Raw genomic sequence first — 13,794 nt, forward strand, 5'->3', positions numbered from 1 at the left:
CGTCGTCACCGCTTCTCATTGGCTGGAACTCAGTTTTAAGCTACTGCGCATAACGTTTGCGCAGAAAGTTCAGAGCGCATGTGCCAATATTTGCAGCATAATCCAAGACTGCCAACTTAACCTAAAAAAAAGACACTTTTTGCCAGACATTACTTGTTTTTTATTTTTTATGACATATTTATCCGATCAATAATACGTGAGTAACGTAATTGTTATTGTAAAATATTGGATGTTTTTTTATGATAGTGAAATCAGCTGACAATTTTTTAATTTTTATCACAAATTTAGTGTTTTAAAAAAATATTTATAAAAATTAACACTTGTAATTTTTTAATTAATTTTTTTTTATAATTTAATTATAAAAATTGTAAATTTTTTTTTTGAGTAAAATCAGCTGACATTTGACAATTTTTATATTTTATTAAAAAAAATTTTTTATAAAAATTAACACTTGTAACTTTTTAATTAATTTTTTTTATAATGATTTAATTATAACAATTTCAAAAATTGTAAATTTTTTTGTGATAGTGAAATCAGCTGATATTTGAAAATTTTTTAATTTTTATCAAATTCATTATTAAAAAAAAAATTTTATAAAAATTAACGCTTGTAATTTTTTATGAAATAATTTAATTATAAAAATTTAAAAAATTGTAAATTTTTTTATGATAGTAAAATCAGCTGACTGACAATTTTCAATTTTTGTCACAAATTTATTGTTTTAAAAAGATATTTATAAAAATTAACACTTGTAATTTTTTAATTAATTTTTTTTATAATAATTTAATTATAAAAATTAAAAAAATTGTAAATTTTTTTATGATAGTGAAATCAGCTGATATTTGACAATTTTTAATTTTTATTACAAATTCATTATTAAAAAAAAAATTTATAAAAATTAGCACTTTTTTTTAAATTTTTTTATAATAATTTAGTTACAAAAATTTTAAAAATTGTAAATTGACAGCTGTTAATTTTAGTTTAATTTTTTTTTTTTGGTTAAAATAATTAGATATTTTTTTCTAAGTAGAAAATATAAATAATATAAATTATTTATCAGCTGTAAAGTATTTTTAATTTACATTGTTATTGTAAATAACAATTCCAACTTATAAATTATAATTCATCAGCGATGTAGTTACATTCCAAAATTGACGCCTACGTACAGAGACTGTCTGGAGTTTGATGATGAATACAAAACGTCATTTTTTTTTTAGTCATATTTATTAACTTAATGTTTGGATGAAAAATATTACACTAGTTTTTATTTTAGTTAAATATTTTATTAATTAATTAATAACTTGACCTAAAAATACCGTGTCGAGTAATTAAACAGATAATAGTTACAAGTAATTACTGGTCGTTGATTATAATCTTGAATTTAAGCTGATAGTAATAAGTAAAACTAATAATAATAGTAAATAATCTTTCTACAAGTCAGTAAATACTTCCGTTGAAAAAAATTTCAATAAAGTAATTAATTATCTACTTAGAATTTATTAGTTTCATTTAGAAATATAAAATAATTAACATATTTTTAAATTTATTTCTTCATGAAGAAATAATTTATTTTAAATTACAAACAATATAATTTTATTCAATGATTTTTTACTGGAAAAAAAGGAACGTTTGTCTCAGCAATAATATAACAAATTTGGCGAAGGAAGAAAGTCAATAATGTACATGAGTCACCGCAACCGTACACACCCTTTTTGAGAAGACTTACACAAATATTATTTAATCAATTTTAATGGTAAAACTCGCAGACATTTACGATTTTTATTTTTTAATACAAAAAAATAAATACTTTAAATTTAAATATTTATTATTGACAAATAGTTAATATAAATAAATCAATTTAATGTTTGTGAGTAACAATTGATAGAATAAGTTGTCTATTTATTTATAAAAGGCATTTAAATTTAATTGCCCGCTAAATAAATAATTTGTAGTAAAACATGTAATGTTTGTTATGTCAGTATAAAAACATCTTGATATAGACAACTTACGTACAACGTGCAATACATGAAACGGCTAATGTAAAAGTACTTGAAGAGTCTCAGTACTTGAACAAACCTTAAATAACTTACACTCTCAGTTTATTTAATTATCATCATCATCAAATTCCCAGTCACAGAATTATCAAAATTATTAACTAATAAAAATAACAGCATAATAATAATAATAATAATAATAATAATAATTGAGGTGTTTAATAAATATATACGTACATATATACATATCTATACATTTGACTCGAAGATCGGTGTTATTAATTAATAAAGATAGATAGATATTGTTCTAAGCCGAACTCTCCCGATCCAAATTCTTGAAGACTGAATAATTTTTTATTATTTTTCCTTTACCATAATATTTTATCGGTATGAGGTATCGGGAGAGTTCGGCTTAGAACAATATTTATCTACCTTTACTAAATAATAATAATAATAATTGTTGGTTCTCGGCCCCAGCTGAACACAATATCTCAGCCAAAGAAGAGCACAAAAGAAAAATATATCAGGATCTCCTATTTGAAATTGGCAAACTTTACCCAGGTTACCGTGTCAAACTAGTCGTCCTAATCGTTGGCGTCCTTGGAGGGATGAAACAGTCTTTTGTATCCTCACTTGCCAAAGTTCCAGCTTGCACGTCAAAATCTGAGTTCTTGGCTGTCAGGATGCAGAAGGCTGTAATATTAGGTTCCCTCCGTCTACTTAGGGAAATGACTTTGGCCTGCTGTGGCCGCTAACCGCCTTGTTGTGCGGAGTGGTCCAGCAGTAATGGATGGAGCTCAGGCTGGGCCCTCGGAGAGTCGGACTTCGGGGACAACCCCCCCTGAGCATTTAATAACATAATAATAATAATTGTTGAAAGTTTAATCACTGTAGCAAACATGCATACTTAAGGTAAAAGCCCCAATATATGATCATGTACCAGTATATGATCACTTCATGTATTTGTATACCTATATTTGTGAATATAGATATACAAATACATGGAGTGATCATATACTGGTACATGATCATATATTGGGGCTTTTACCTTATATATATTTCTATAGTTATCCGATTTAATATGTTACTAATAAATACCAATAGGTATTATTGTTTTACTGCCTACTTGTAAGCAGTCAGTATTTGTTGAACTATTAAGTTGTTACTACGTATAATATTTTCTCCTCATTAATAAATTGTATTTGAAACTATTTGCCAATTATTTACACGTTTATTTATAACACTATTTCTATAAATAATCAACAATAATAATAATAATAATAATAACTATCACATACAGGAGTTTAGTTTGGTACAATAAAATTTCCGAGGAAATAAGAGAAGAAACTAGAATTAAAATTTTTAAATTATTATTTATTTATTTATTATTGAAAATATACATCAAAGAAAATGTAGAATACTTCGAGAAATTAAATAATAAAATATAAATAAATTTTAGATAGTATGTGAAGCGCAAATGACGAATAGGTTAGAGTAATTACATGAGACTTGAGTTTATGTTTATTCTTTCTCTCTCTCAAATATCTCCCTTTCTCTTCTTTGCATGTAGCGTGTTTTCTGAAAATACAATTATTAATAAAAATTACGTTAGCCAACATCTAAAAGTTTTTAGGATTTTGTTTTTATTAAAAAAGTTATTACAAAAAAATAAAAGAAAGTTTTCATTTGTAAAAAAATTGAAAAACTTTAAGTACAATTTTTAAAAAATATTTGTTTAATTTTCTTTTTACAAGTAGTTAACCCGTCAGCACTCACGTGAACTTTTCGGTAATATTTACTCTCGTGATGAGAGATTTGCTCACGTTTAATCTGCATGCGGCCGGGCAGCTATACAGTTACGAAGATACACGAACTAGCCCGAACGTTACCGAAAGTAAATTTTTTTTTGTTACACCTATAATCTCGTGATGAGAAGAATGCTCACAATTTCCGACGCGCATGGGAAAAATATTTTTTTTATAAAATATATATAATATTAAAGTATTTCAAAAGTTCATAATTTGAAAATAGGTAAAATTCCTCGAAGGTAGAAAAAATTTCATCTACCCTTTCCATTTGAAAAGAAAAAGTTTTCATTGTTTTAAATCGAGCGTGAGCAAAATGCTTATAACGTGAGTGCTGACGGGTTAAAAATTATTTTCAAACGTTTTTGTTAATCACATGTTGAATAAGTTGAATATAACCTTGAGCTCTGCCTACCCTCGATGTTTGCCGGGTGGTTCAATGCGTTGTTCCATTCGTGCCACTCGAGTGGCCAACATGGGTTCGATTCCCGGATCAGCCAAAAATATTGATGCCGAATTATTAATACTAGAATTTGAATTTTGCGCGCGCAAGCGCGCGCCTGAGTATAGTATTTGTCTATATTTTCATGCTTATGATATATTCGACCAATCACGTTACGAATAGTTTGATGCCACATACATTTCATCTCAATTTTATATTAGGATAGTATCAATGGATCAATCGCATTAAAAATCAATTAACTTAAGCGAGTGGCTCAATGGTCGTTTGGGTCAAGGCAAAATTGCAATGGGTTACTAAGGATACTCTTCCGTCCCTCTCGCTAATAATAAGCGAGAGTGGACGGGAATAGTATATTACACATCTAGGGTAGTAAAATAAGAAATGTATCAGATCACATGTAATTGTTGTCTGAGGCGAAGCCGATGCGAGGTCAATAAACATGTGATCTGAGGCTTTCTTATTTACTGCCCGTGGTGTGTATACTATTTTTCTCACCTCCGGGCGGAAAGCGTCAATTTTCCTCCCGCTGCGCTAAACGAAAATGCCGCTTTCCGCTTCCGTCGAGGAGAAAAATAATATACACACCACGGGCAGTAAATAAGAAAGCCTCAGATCACATGTTTATTGACCTCGTATCGGCTTCGCCTCGGACAACAATTACATGTGATCTGAGACATTTCTTATTTTACTGCCCTAGATGTGTAATATACTATTTTTCTCCTCGACGGAGGCGGAAAGCGGCATTTTCGTTTAGCGCAGCGGGAGGAAAATTGATGCTTTTCGCCCGGAGGTGAGAATAGTATATACATACCTAGGGAAGTAAAGTAGAAATGTCTCAGATCACATGTAATTGTTGGCCGAGGCGAAGCCGAGGTCAACAAACATGTGATCTGAGGCTTTCTTATTTACTTCCCGAGGAGTGTATACTAATTTTTTGTCCGACGAAGGCGGAAAGCGGCAACTTAGTTTATCGCAGCGGGACGAAAGTTGCCACTTTCCGCCCGGAGGGCAAAATACTATTTGCAATCGCTGGGGATCGAACCCGCGACCTGCCACCTGATTTGCGTGAATGGAATAACGCATTAAACCGCTCGGCTACCATGAATGAAACGACGGTCTGAAATTATAACTCTTTTTAAGGATGAGCGATATACACCGATGTTTTTGACTATTGATGTTTTTTTCGGGAAACATCGAAGAAGAGGGAGAGAGCGATCGAGACCGATTGAGAGTGAGTGAGAAAGTGCGAACGTAGCATGAAGCACGCAGCCATGGAACGAGAGTAGGGAGCAAGCGAGTGAGAAAGATAGAGAGAGAGAGAGTGAGATAGAGCGACCGTCGCATCACGCACAGTGCCATGGAGCGAGAGGTGGGAGTGAGTTAGTGAGAAAGATAGATAGAGTAAGGGAGATCGAGAAAAAATACACGCTATTAGTATGTATTTGTTTAGTAGTTAAATATTAGAACTTTAGATTCGTATTAATTTTCGACACTTTCAATATTTTAATAACAATTACAAATTCATTAAATTCCTAACATATCTTCCTTTTTCTCTCCCTCTAAGTCTCGGAAATCTAAAGCTTTAGATTAGTATAAATATATAAACGAGATTTAAAAATTAGTTTGTATTGCCAAAGAAGTTTCACTTCTAACATGCGTATTTTGTACGCACGCACTTTTTTTTATTTTAAGGATTTAGAAAGATTTCAATGATTGAAAACCTATAAATTAATATTTATAAATTATTGCAAATATTTTTATGGACATTAATAAGGTGCAAAGTACCCAGTAGTTGAACAAATTTCAAAGTAAAACGTATTTGACCCTACTTTCAATATATGGATGATTCTCTGTAAGGATGTTTTTTGCTGTCCCAGGCATTTTTTTATTAGAAAAATTGTTATTTTGTTACTAAAAAAAATTTATTATGAAAGTAAAAAAACATTTCTATTTGGAGCATTGAAAACTAAAATGAAATAAATTTTGGTTTTTTTGCTATAAATTCGTAAACCACCGAAATAACAGTCCCCTGGACTGTCCTACTCCCAAAATTAAAACTTTAAGATTAAATTTTAAGTTATTCGTTCATAATATATAATTTGGTCCATAATGTTTATAAACTTAATTAGTTAACCAACAATCTTCTTCAATAAAAAGTACCGAAAATTAATTTGTTTCATTAAATTCATTAAACCAAAGTTTGTCCCAGGCATTTTAAGAACAGTCCCCTGCCAGAAGTTCGAAGCCAAAAAAAAAAATCCAGCGTGTTATTTTACCTTTTGTAAGGTTTATAAGGACCTAACTAGCCTTGAGTTAATAACCATAGGACTGTTAGCGCTTTATCGCCATTTTATTTAGTGTCAAAGCACAGTTTGTACTGGAAATATGTGTTTGGGCCACTTCAAAACTCAGTCCCCTGGCAACTATTTTTATTTATAATTTATTTATAAAATTGGATCCATAAGTCTTAATATTATTCTAATTAATGTAAACATTCATTGAGAACTTGGAAAGTTGAATGCATTTAAATAGTTTGCTTGATTTTTCTCAATTTGATAACAAAAAAACAGTCCCCTGTCATGTTATATGGCAGAAGATAGACAAATATCGAAAAAGCAAAAATTAATTCGGCTGTTTATTTATTATGATTAAGCTGATAGTTTTGTAGCCCTTGTTAATTTTTTTTCTAATAAAATCAAAAATAATTTGGTTGGACAATTTTGTACAGATTTAAGACGTCCTTACAGAGAATCACTCATATGAAGATGTAATTATTAGTTCAAATTTTATAAAACTATAAAACTCAGAAACTAAATTATGTTTTAATGAATTGTATAGAACTAATTGTAAAACAAAAATAGCAACTTAGCTAAGTAAATATATTATTATTATTATTATTATTATTATTATTATTATTATTATTATTATTATTATTATTAAATATTAATAATAAAATTGTTTAGTAAAATTATTAAATAATAAAATTTAATAGTAATAATAACAATAATAATAAAGGCGTGGTACTCAGCAGTAAACCCAACAAGAATCTCGACTGACGACAGTCTCTTAGGTAGACGTTACCTTGTATGGATCATGACCAAGCTGACTCCACTGTAAAAGCCAAAGGAAAATTAAACGTCGCTATATTTTCATGTGAAGACTATATTATTAATCTCTTAAATTTTTGCAGTTGTTTAGCTCAACAGTCTCAGATACTGAAGTAGTAAGAACTCGATGATCACTTGAGTTTGAAGACCATGAGCCACGGTGATGACGTAGAACATCCGACCATCAGCTGTAACGGGACTCTATAAAAAAGTATTACTCTTTAAATAGAGCTCTCATTACATACTTTTTATTTAACTTAATTAACTTAATTTTTCATTTTTTTTTTTTAACATTTTGTGGTTTGATAAATCTAAATAAAATGAGAGTCTTGCGCAATACATACAAATATAAATGATGTAAATAATAGACATGACATGCTCGATTTAATACATCTCATGTTCATTGTCCTTCATTTGGTCACTTGATTGCTCCGTATAAAGCTACCAACAGCTACGAATGACATCACATTTACTTTTGGATTGTAATTTCAATACAATACTCTTGGTTTATCATTAAAATTGATATTCTGGTAAATAAATAAAATTTTATCAAAACAGTATGAATATTTATATCGATTTTTAAATATTTTAGGTAAAAATAGAAGTGTGAGTCATGGATTTTTTTTAAAGCGTATGCGCAGGACATTGAGGGGATTTTCTAGGACTCTGACAAATATATATATATATATATATATATATATATATATATATATATATATATATATATATATATATATATATATATATATATTGAAGAGCGTTCAATGAAGTGTTCGTGTTAGTAAGCCATCAAGTTTGTACATGTGTTGGCTCTGGTATTGATTATGTCTAGGTCTAACAAGATATAGACAATCATACTTTATTTATTTATTTTTAATTTACTTGATATTAAGTATTTTTATTGTCATTGGTGTCTAATAAGTACAGAAGTATGGATACTAATGAATGCACTGAATATATTATATATTATACATAACAGCATGTATGTAGGAATATAACGAGGTCAATTTTAAGTCCCGCTTTCTCGATATGTACAGAGTCTTTACTTTATATCGCTCTGGAATAACGCAGTTACAATCCAAGTTACCGTACAAGGTATCGTCTTCTCGGTGAAGAAAATACTCCGAGAATGAAGGTGATGTCGTGATGTAAAATTTTACTTTTTTGTTTATATTATTTAAATTCTTACGTAGATTTAAAAAAAAAATTTATTATTATTATTATTATTACTAGCAACCTTGCAGTCACTATGTGACTGCCGCGGCTTGTGAAATATAAATAAATAAAATTTTGCTTTATTAAATAACTTTTGTTAAATTGCACTGTACTTTCTTAAATATTGACGTTTTTAAAGATATAAGCTCATCCCGGTGTTACAATCTTCAAGAGCTTTCATTTGAGTACCAACATGCATTTTTGATATATTTTTCATATATAATATATATTTTAAAGATATAAGCTCATCCTGATGTTACACTTATCAAGAGCTTTCATTTGAGTACCCACATGCATTTTTGATATATTTTTCATATATACATATATATAAATATATAAAATATATGAAAAATTGATATGGGTACTCAAATGAAAGGTCTCGATGAGTGTAACATCGGGATGAGCTTATATCTTCAAAAATATCATTAGTTGACAAGTTAGCAAAGTCAGTTCTTAATTATTGACATTTTTTAAGATATAAGCTCATCCCGATGTTATACTCATTAAGAACTTTCATTTGAGTACCCACATGCATTTTTGATATATTTTTCATATATACATATATATAATACATATAAATATATGAAAAATTGATGTGGGTACTCAAATGAAAGGTCTCAATGAGTGTAACATCGGGATGAGCTTATATCTTTAAAAATGTCAATAGTTCACAAGATACAAGGTCATTTTATCATATGACTATCCTGGATACAAAATTTTTCTTATTCTCTTAATAATATAGATTATTATTATTATTATTATTATTTTTATTATGATTATTATTATCATTTATTCTTACAGATTGAAATTGTATGGAGAATATAGAAGTAAATATAATAGAAGAGAATGAATGAAAAAAAAAATTGAGGATAAAGGTGTGTTACTACATGTCTACGTGCTATATATGAGTCATAATATTTATCTTTCTTATTTTTATTTTAAAACTTATCATCTTCATTAATAATTTTTTTTTTTAGTCAATTCATTAATTGCTTACTGCAAAATTCATTCATTAGCTGGCTTAAAAAAAAATTTAATTTTTACCAGACGTAAGAAGAAATTTTTCAAATTTTCTTCCAACACTTGATAATGATTTATCATCTTAAAGCCGTTATGTTAATTGAAATAAAAATATATTTTTCAGCAGTAGTATTACGTTAAATAATAATCAGAGTCAAAGGTTACGGCGATAAAAACATGTGGGAATTCGCTGGAGGTTTTAAAACTCTTATTTTTAAACTGGACCCTGCACTGCCGGTTTTAAAGGCTGGACATATACTGCAGAAAAAAAAAAAACAAATAAATAAAAAGTTTTGAGCGAAGAGAGAGGGAGTCGAAGAGATCAGTATGAATCAAGGAGGGAAACATGCTGACCATATTTGGAAGCTCTGGCCATATAAACACTTTTAAATGCTCACAAGAATTTTTATTCATTAATTTTCCTTTCTTCAATTTTTTATTCTTTAATTTATCAAGCAATTGAAGTATTTTAAAATTTTTAATTACAAAATACGCCTTGGTAAAAATTTCCACGCATGTCACCTACGCTTTCAGGAAGTTTCCTTTCACATTGATCGTATCATATATATTACAAATAAATAAATCAATAAATTTTTTTAATTTTTAAAATGATACAGATTTAAATTTTATTAAAATTTAAATAAATAAAATTATTAAAAATAATTTTAAAAATTAATTAAAAATAATTTGAAAAATTAATTAAAAATAATTTGAAAAATTAATTTAAAATAATTTGAAAAATTAATTAAAAATAATTTTAAAAATTAATTAAAAATAATTTTAAAAATTAATTAAAAATAATTTTAAAAATGATTTTAAAAATTAATTAAAAATGATTTTAAAAATTAATTAAAAATAATTTTAAAAATCAATTTAAAATAATTTTAAAAATAATTTTGCAAATTAATTTAAAATAATTTTAAAAATAATTTTGCAAATTAATTTAAAATAATTTTGCAAATTAATTAAAAATAATTTTAAAAATTAATTAAAAATAATTTTAAAAATTAATTGAAAATAATTTTAAAAATTAATTAAAAATAATTTTTATATTCATACTAACTGATGTCACTTGAGTTTATTGATTTGTATATTATACAGTATTTAAAATATGACCTTGATATTTAATAATATTTATTTTTAAATAAATATTACTATTAATTGAAATGTCTAATTTAAAAAAATTAATTAATTATTTCTTCTTGTGAAATTGCAATTAATCAAGAAGAAATATTGATGGATGATTATATGTGTTTTAAATATTTGTATAAGGAAATAAATTTTGGATTCAACTCTCTTGACATAAAAGGAGCGATCACAAGCATCACAAGCATCACAAGCATCACAAGTAGCACAAAATTCAACTTTCTACTGCATCAGAGCGCATTTTATTTCTTCGACTTTATTGACAATATAAAAAAAAAAGTAATTGCTACTTTAAATATTTGTATGTTGGGTAAATAAGGGATTATAAATAATAATTGTAAATGATGTTGATGCATTCGAGCATATCGCCAATTGAATCGATTTTTCTGGTCACCCAACCCTGTCTCAGGCTCACTGAACGCGAATTCACTCTACCGTATCATTCTAGACTTTTTTAAATAATGAGCATCCAAAAAGTAAATGTTAGTTTAAAAATTTTTAATTGTAATTCATAATTAGTTAGAGATAAAATTTGAAATTGAAAGTTGTAGAAATTAGAAGAGAAGAACTGCGATACAGAGAAAAATAAACGGAAGGGTGTGACGTATTTGAGTACTTTACCCTCCTGCTGCTCCTTTAATAAGATTTATCAAATGCAATCAACCGTTTATGACTTTGCAAGTAGTTTAGATGTATTATAATTTGTCTGGTTAAAATTCATTAAAATTTAAACAATTTACTGTCTTATAATAATTATAACAAAATTTTTTTTACAAATTAAAAAATCCACTAATTTATTTTTTTTATTTTTATTTTAATAAAAAGTCTGATAAAATTTTACTAAGCTAAAATATTTTATATAAGCGCTGTTTTAAATTTTTAAAAACTTTTCAATCTAAATTAAAAAAAAATAACAATTGAAAAAAAATTGTATTTCTTCTTTGTAAAAATTTATTAAAGTAAGTCAATGTTTACAAAATTTGATTAAAAATTTTTTTAATTTTTATAACAAGTCAATTGAAATAAAAAAATGCTTCTAAAAATTTCTACAAATAATTTTTGTTTTCAATTTTTACAAATAAATTTTTTTCATAATAATTTTATAAAAAATTTTAAATGTCAAGACTTATTAATTTTCTAAAAAAAAATCTGTAATTAATTTATTAAATTCATCAGGATATTTTAAATGCACATTGTGTCCTCCATCTTCAAATATTTTCAATCTAAAACAATAAAAATAATAATTAAAATGACCAATAATCATTAAATTAATTAAAAAAATTATATACCTTGAATTACGAATAATTTCACTCATTACAACAGCGTGTTTTGGATAGACAATAACATCTTTTCTTCCCTGTATGATCAACGTAGGACACTTTACTTTAAAAACATGTTTGCTACAGAGATCCCCATTTTTATTTTTATAAGCATCGACCATTGAGTCTAACCAAGACGCCCAAACTTTGGTCACATATTCTTCCCCGTAAATAGCTATCAAAGGGCCCTTCATTTTTTCAGACCAATTGTTAATGTCTCTCATACCTAAAAAATTAATTAAAAAATTAATTTTCTTCCTTGTAATTTTTTTGTAAAATTTTAAAAATACTTACTTTGGTAAACCGCTAGTTCATCAGCAGTTACATAAAATCCAGTGCTTTCTAAAACGAGCTTTTCAATACACTGGGGGTATTTACTGGCGGTAATTAATGAAGTAATTCCACCTCCGCTCCACCCGACAAGATAATATTTGGAAAAACCCAGAGTTTTCATTAATTCGTATGCATAGTCGGCATCACGAGCAAAATGGTCTCCTGAACAGTCTCGGTCTGGTGGACGAGATTTCCCATAGCCTGGCGGGTCCCAAGCAATAATTGTAAATTTTTCTTTATTCAAGCCTTCAATTTGAGGCTTAAAATCAGTCCATATACTTCCTGAAAATTGAAAAATGATAAATTAATTATTAAATACTAAATTTATTTATTAAAAATCAAATTGAATAAAATTAATTTTCATCAAAATTATTAAAGTTAAAATTTATTAAAATTAATTTTTATCAAAATTATTAAAATTAAAATTTATTAAAATTATTAAAAATAAAATTTATTAAAATTAATTTTTATTAAAATCATTAAAAATGAAATTGATTAAAATTAATTTTTATAAAAATTATTAAAGTTAATTTTTATTAAAATCATTAATAGTAAATTTATTAAAATTATTAAAAATCAAATTGAATAAGATTAATTTTTATCAAAATTATTAAAATTAAAATTTATTAAAAGTAAATTTATTAAATAAAATAATTATTAAATAATAAATTAATTTATTAAAATTATTAAAAAGAAAATTGATTGAGATTAATTTTTATCAAAATTATTAAAATTAAAATTCATTAAAATTATTAAAAATAAAATTTATTAAAAATAATTTTTATAAAAATTATTAAAGTTAATTTTTATTAAAATCATTAATAGTAAATTTATTAAAATTATTAAAAATCAAATTGAATAAGATTGATTTTTATCAAAATTATTACAATTAAAATTTATTAAAATTATTAAATAAAATAAAATTATTTACCCAAAGTACTTGTCAATAAAAAAATAGTTTGTTTTCCAGCTCCAGTTTTTACATAATTAATATCAACGCCCTTAACATTAACTTTTCGTTCCTAAAAAAGTTTTTCATCATCAAAAATAATTTACAATTATTATTATAATTATTAAAAAAAATAATTACCTCAATATCGCTAGTAAGTGATAAATTTCGAATACCTACATGAATTTTTCTGAATTTTATTTGATGAAAAACAACGGAGTTATTAAGGAAAAAATTCAGGGACTTTTTGAGTAACATGTTGCGTGTTTAAATTTTTTTTAAAACTACGTACCGATAATGTACTATGAATACATGATCGAATTTCTAGCTAATTAAATATTTAGCAGTGATAATTTTTATCGTTTCATTTGATTTTTAAATGTATTTATCTTTACGCTAAATATGTATCAGGAACATAAATGGAGTACATAATTCAAAAATAA

The 13,794-nt window shown here is 26.3% G+C and overlaps 1 protein-coding gene and 2 long non-coding RNA genes across 4 annotated transcripts; 1 reads left to right on the plus strand and 2 right to left on the minus strand.

The window, feature by feature from the left end:
* The first annotated feature begins 75 nt into the window (after positions 1-75).
* On the plus strand, positions 76-9,859 carry LOC123275341. Of its 2 annotated transcripts, XR_006511665.1 has the most exons (5): positions 76-196; positions 7,453-7,580; positions 8,407-8,504; positions 9,386-9,459; positions 9,729-9,859. It is a non-coding gene; the product is annotated as an uncharacterized LOC123275341 (long non-coding RNA). The 2 variants fall into 2 exon arrangements; XR_006511667.1 differs by lacking the exon at positions 8,407-8,504.
* LOC123275351 lies at positions 3,434-9,739 on the minus strand. Its single transcript, XR_006511668.1, has 4 exons — positions 9,629-9,739; positions 7,714-7,896; positions 7,344-7,570; positions 3,434-3,572 (listed from the first exon to the last, which is right to left on the minus strand). It is a non-coding gene; the product is annotated as an uncharacterized LOC123275351 (long non-coding RNA).
* A 2,000-nt stretch (positions 9,860-11,859) lies between the features above and the next one.
* Positions 11,860-13,707, minus strand: LOC123275378 (valacyclovir hydrolase-like). Its single transcript, XM_044743464.1, has 5 exons — positions 13,493-13,707; positions 13,334-13,424; positions 12,364-12,684; positions 12,040-12,295; positions 11,860-11,973 (listed from the first exon to the last, which is right to left on the minus strand). The coding sequence occupies exons 1-5, from the start codon at positions 13,607-13,609 to the stop codon at positions 11,880-11,882; spliced, it is 879 nt and encodes a 292-aa protein (XP_044599399.1). The 5' UTR covers positions 13,610-13,707; the 3' UTR covers positions 11,860-11,879.
* Positions 13,708-13,794: the final 87 nt, after the last annotated feature.

This window comes from Cotesia glomerata, linkage group LG1, assembly GCF_020080835.1.
Source record: "Cotesia glomerata isolate CgM1 linkage group LG1, MPM_Cglom_v2.3, whole genome shotgun sequence".
Lineage (NCBI taxonomy): Eukaryota > Metazoa > Arthropoda > Insecta > Hymenoptera > Braconidae > Cotesia > Cotesia glomerata.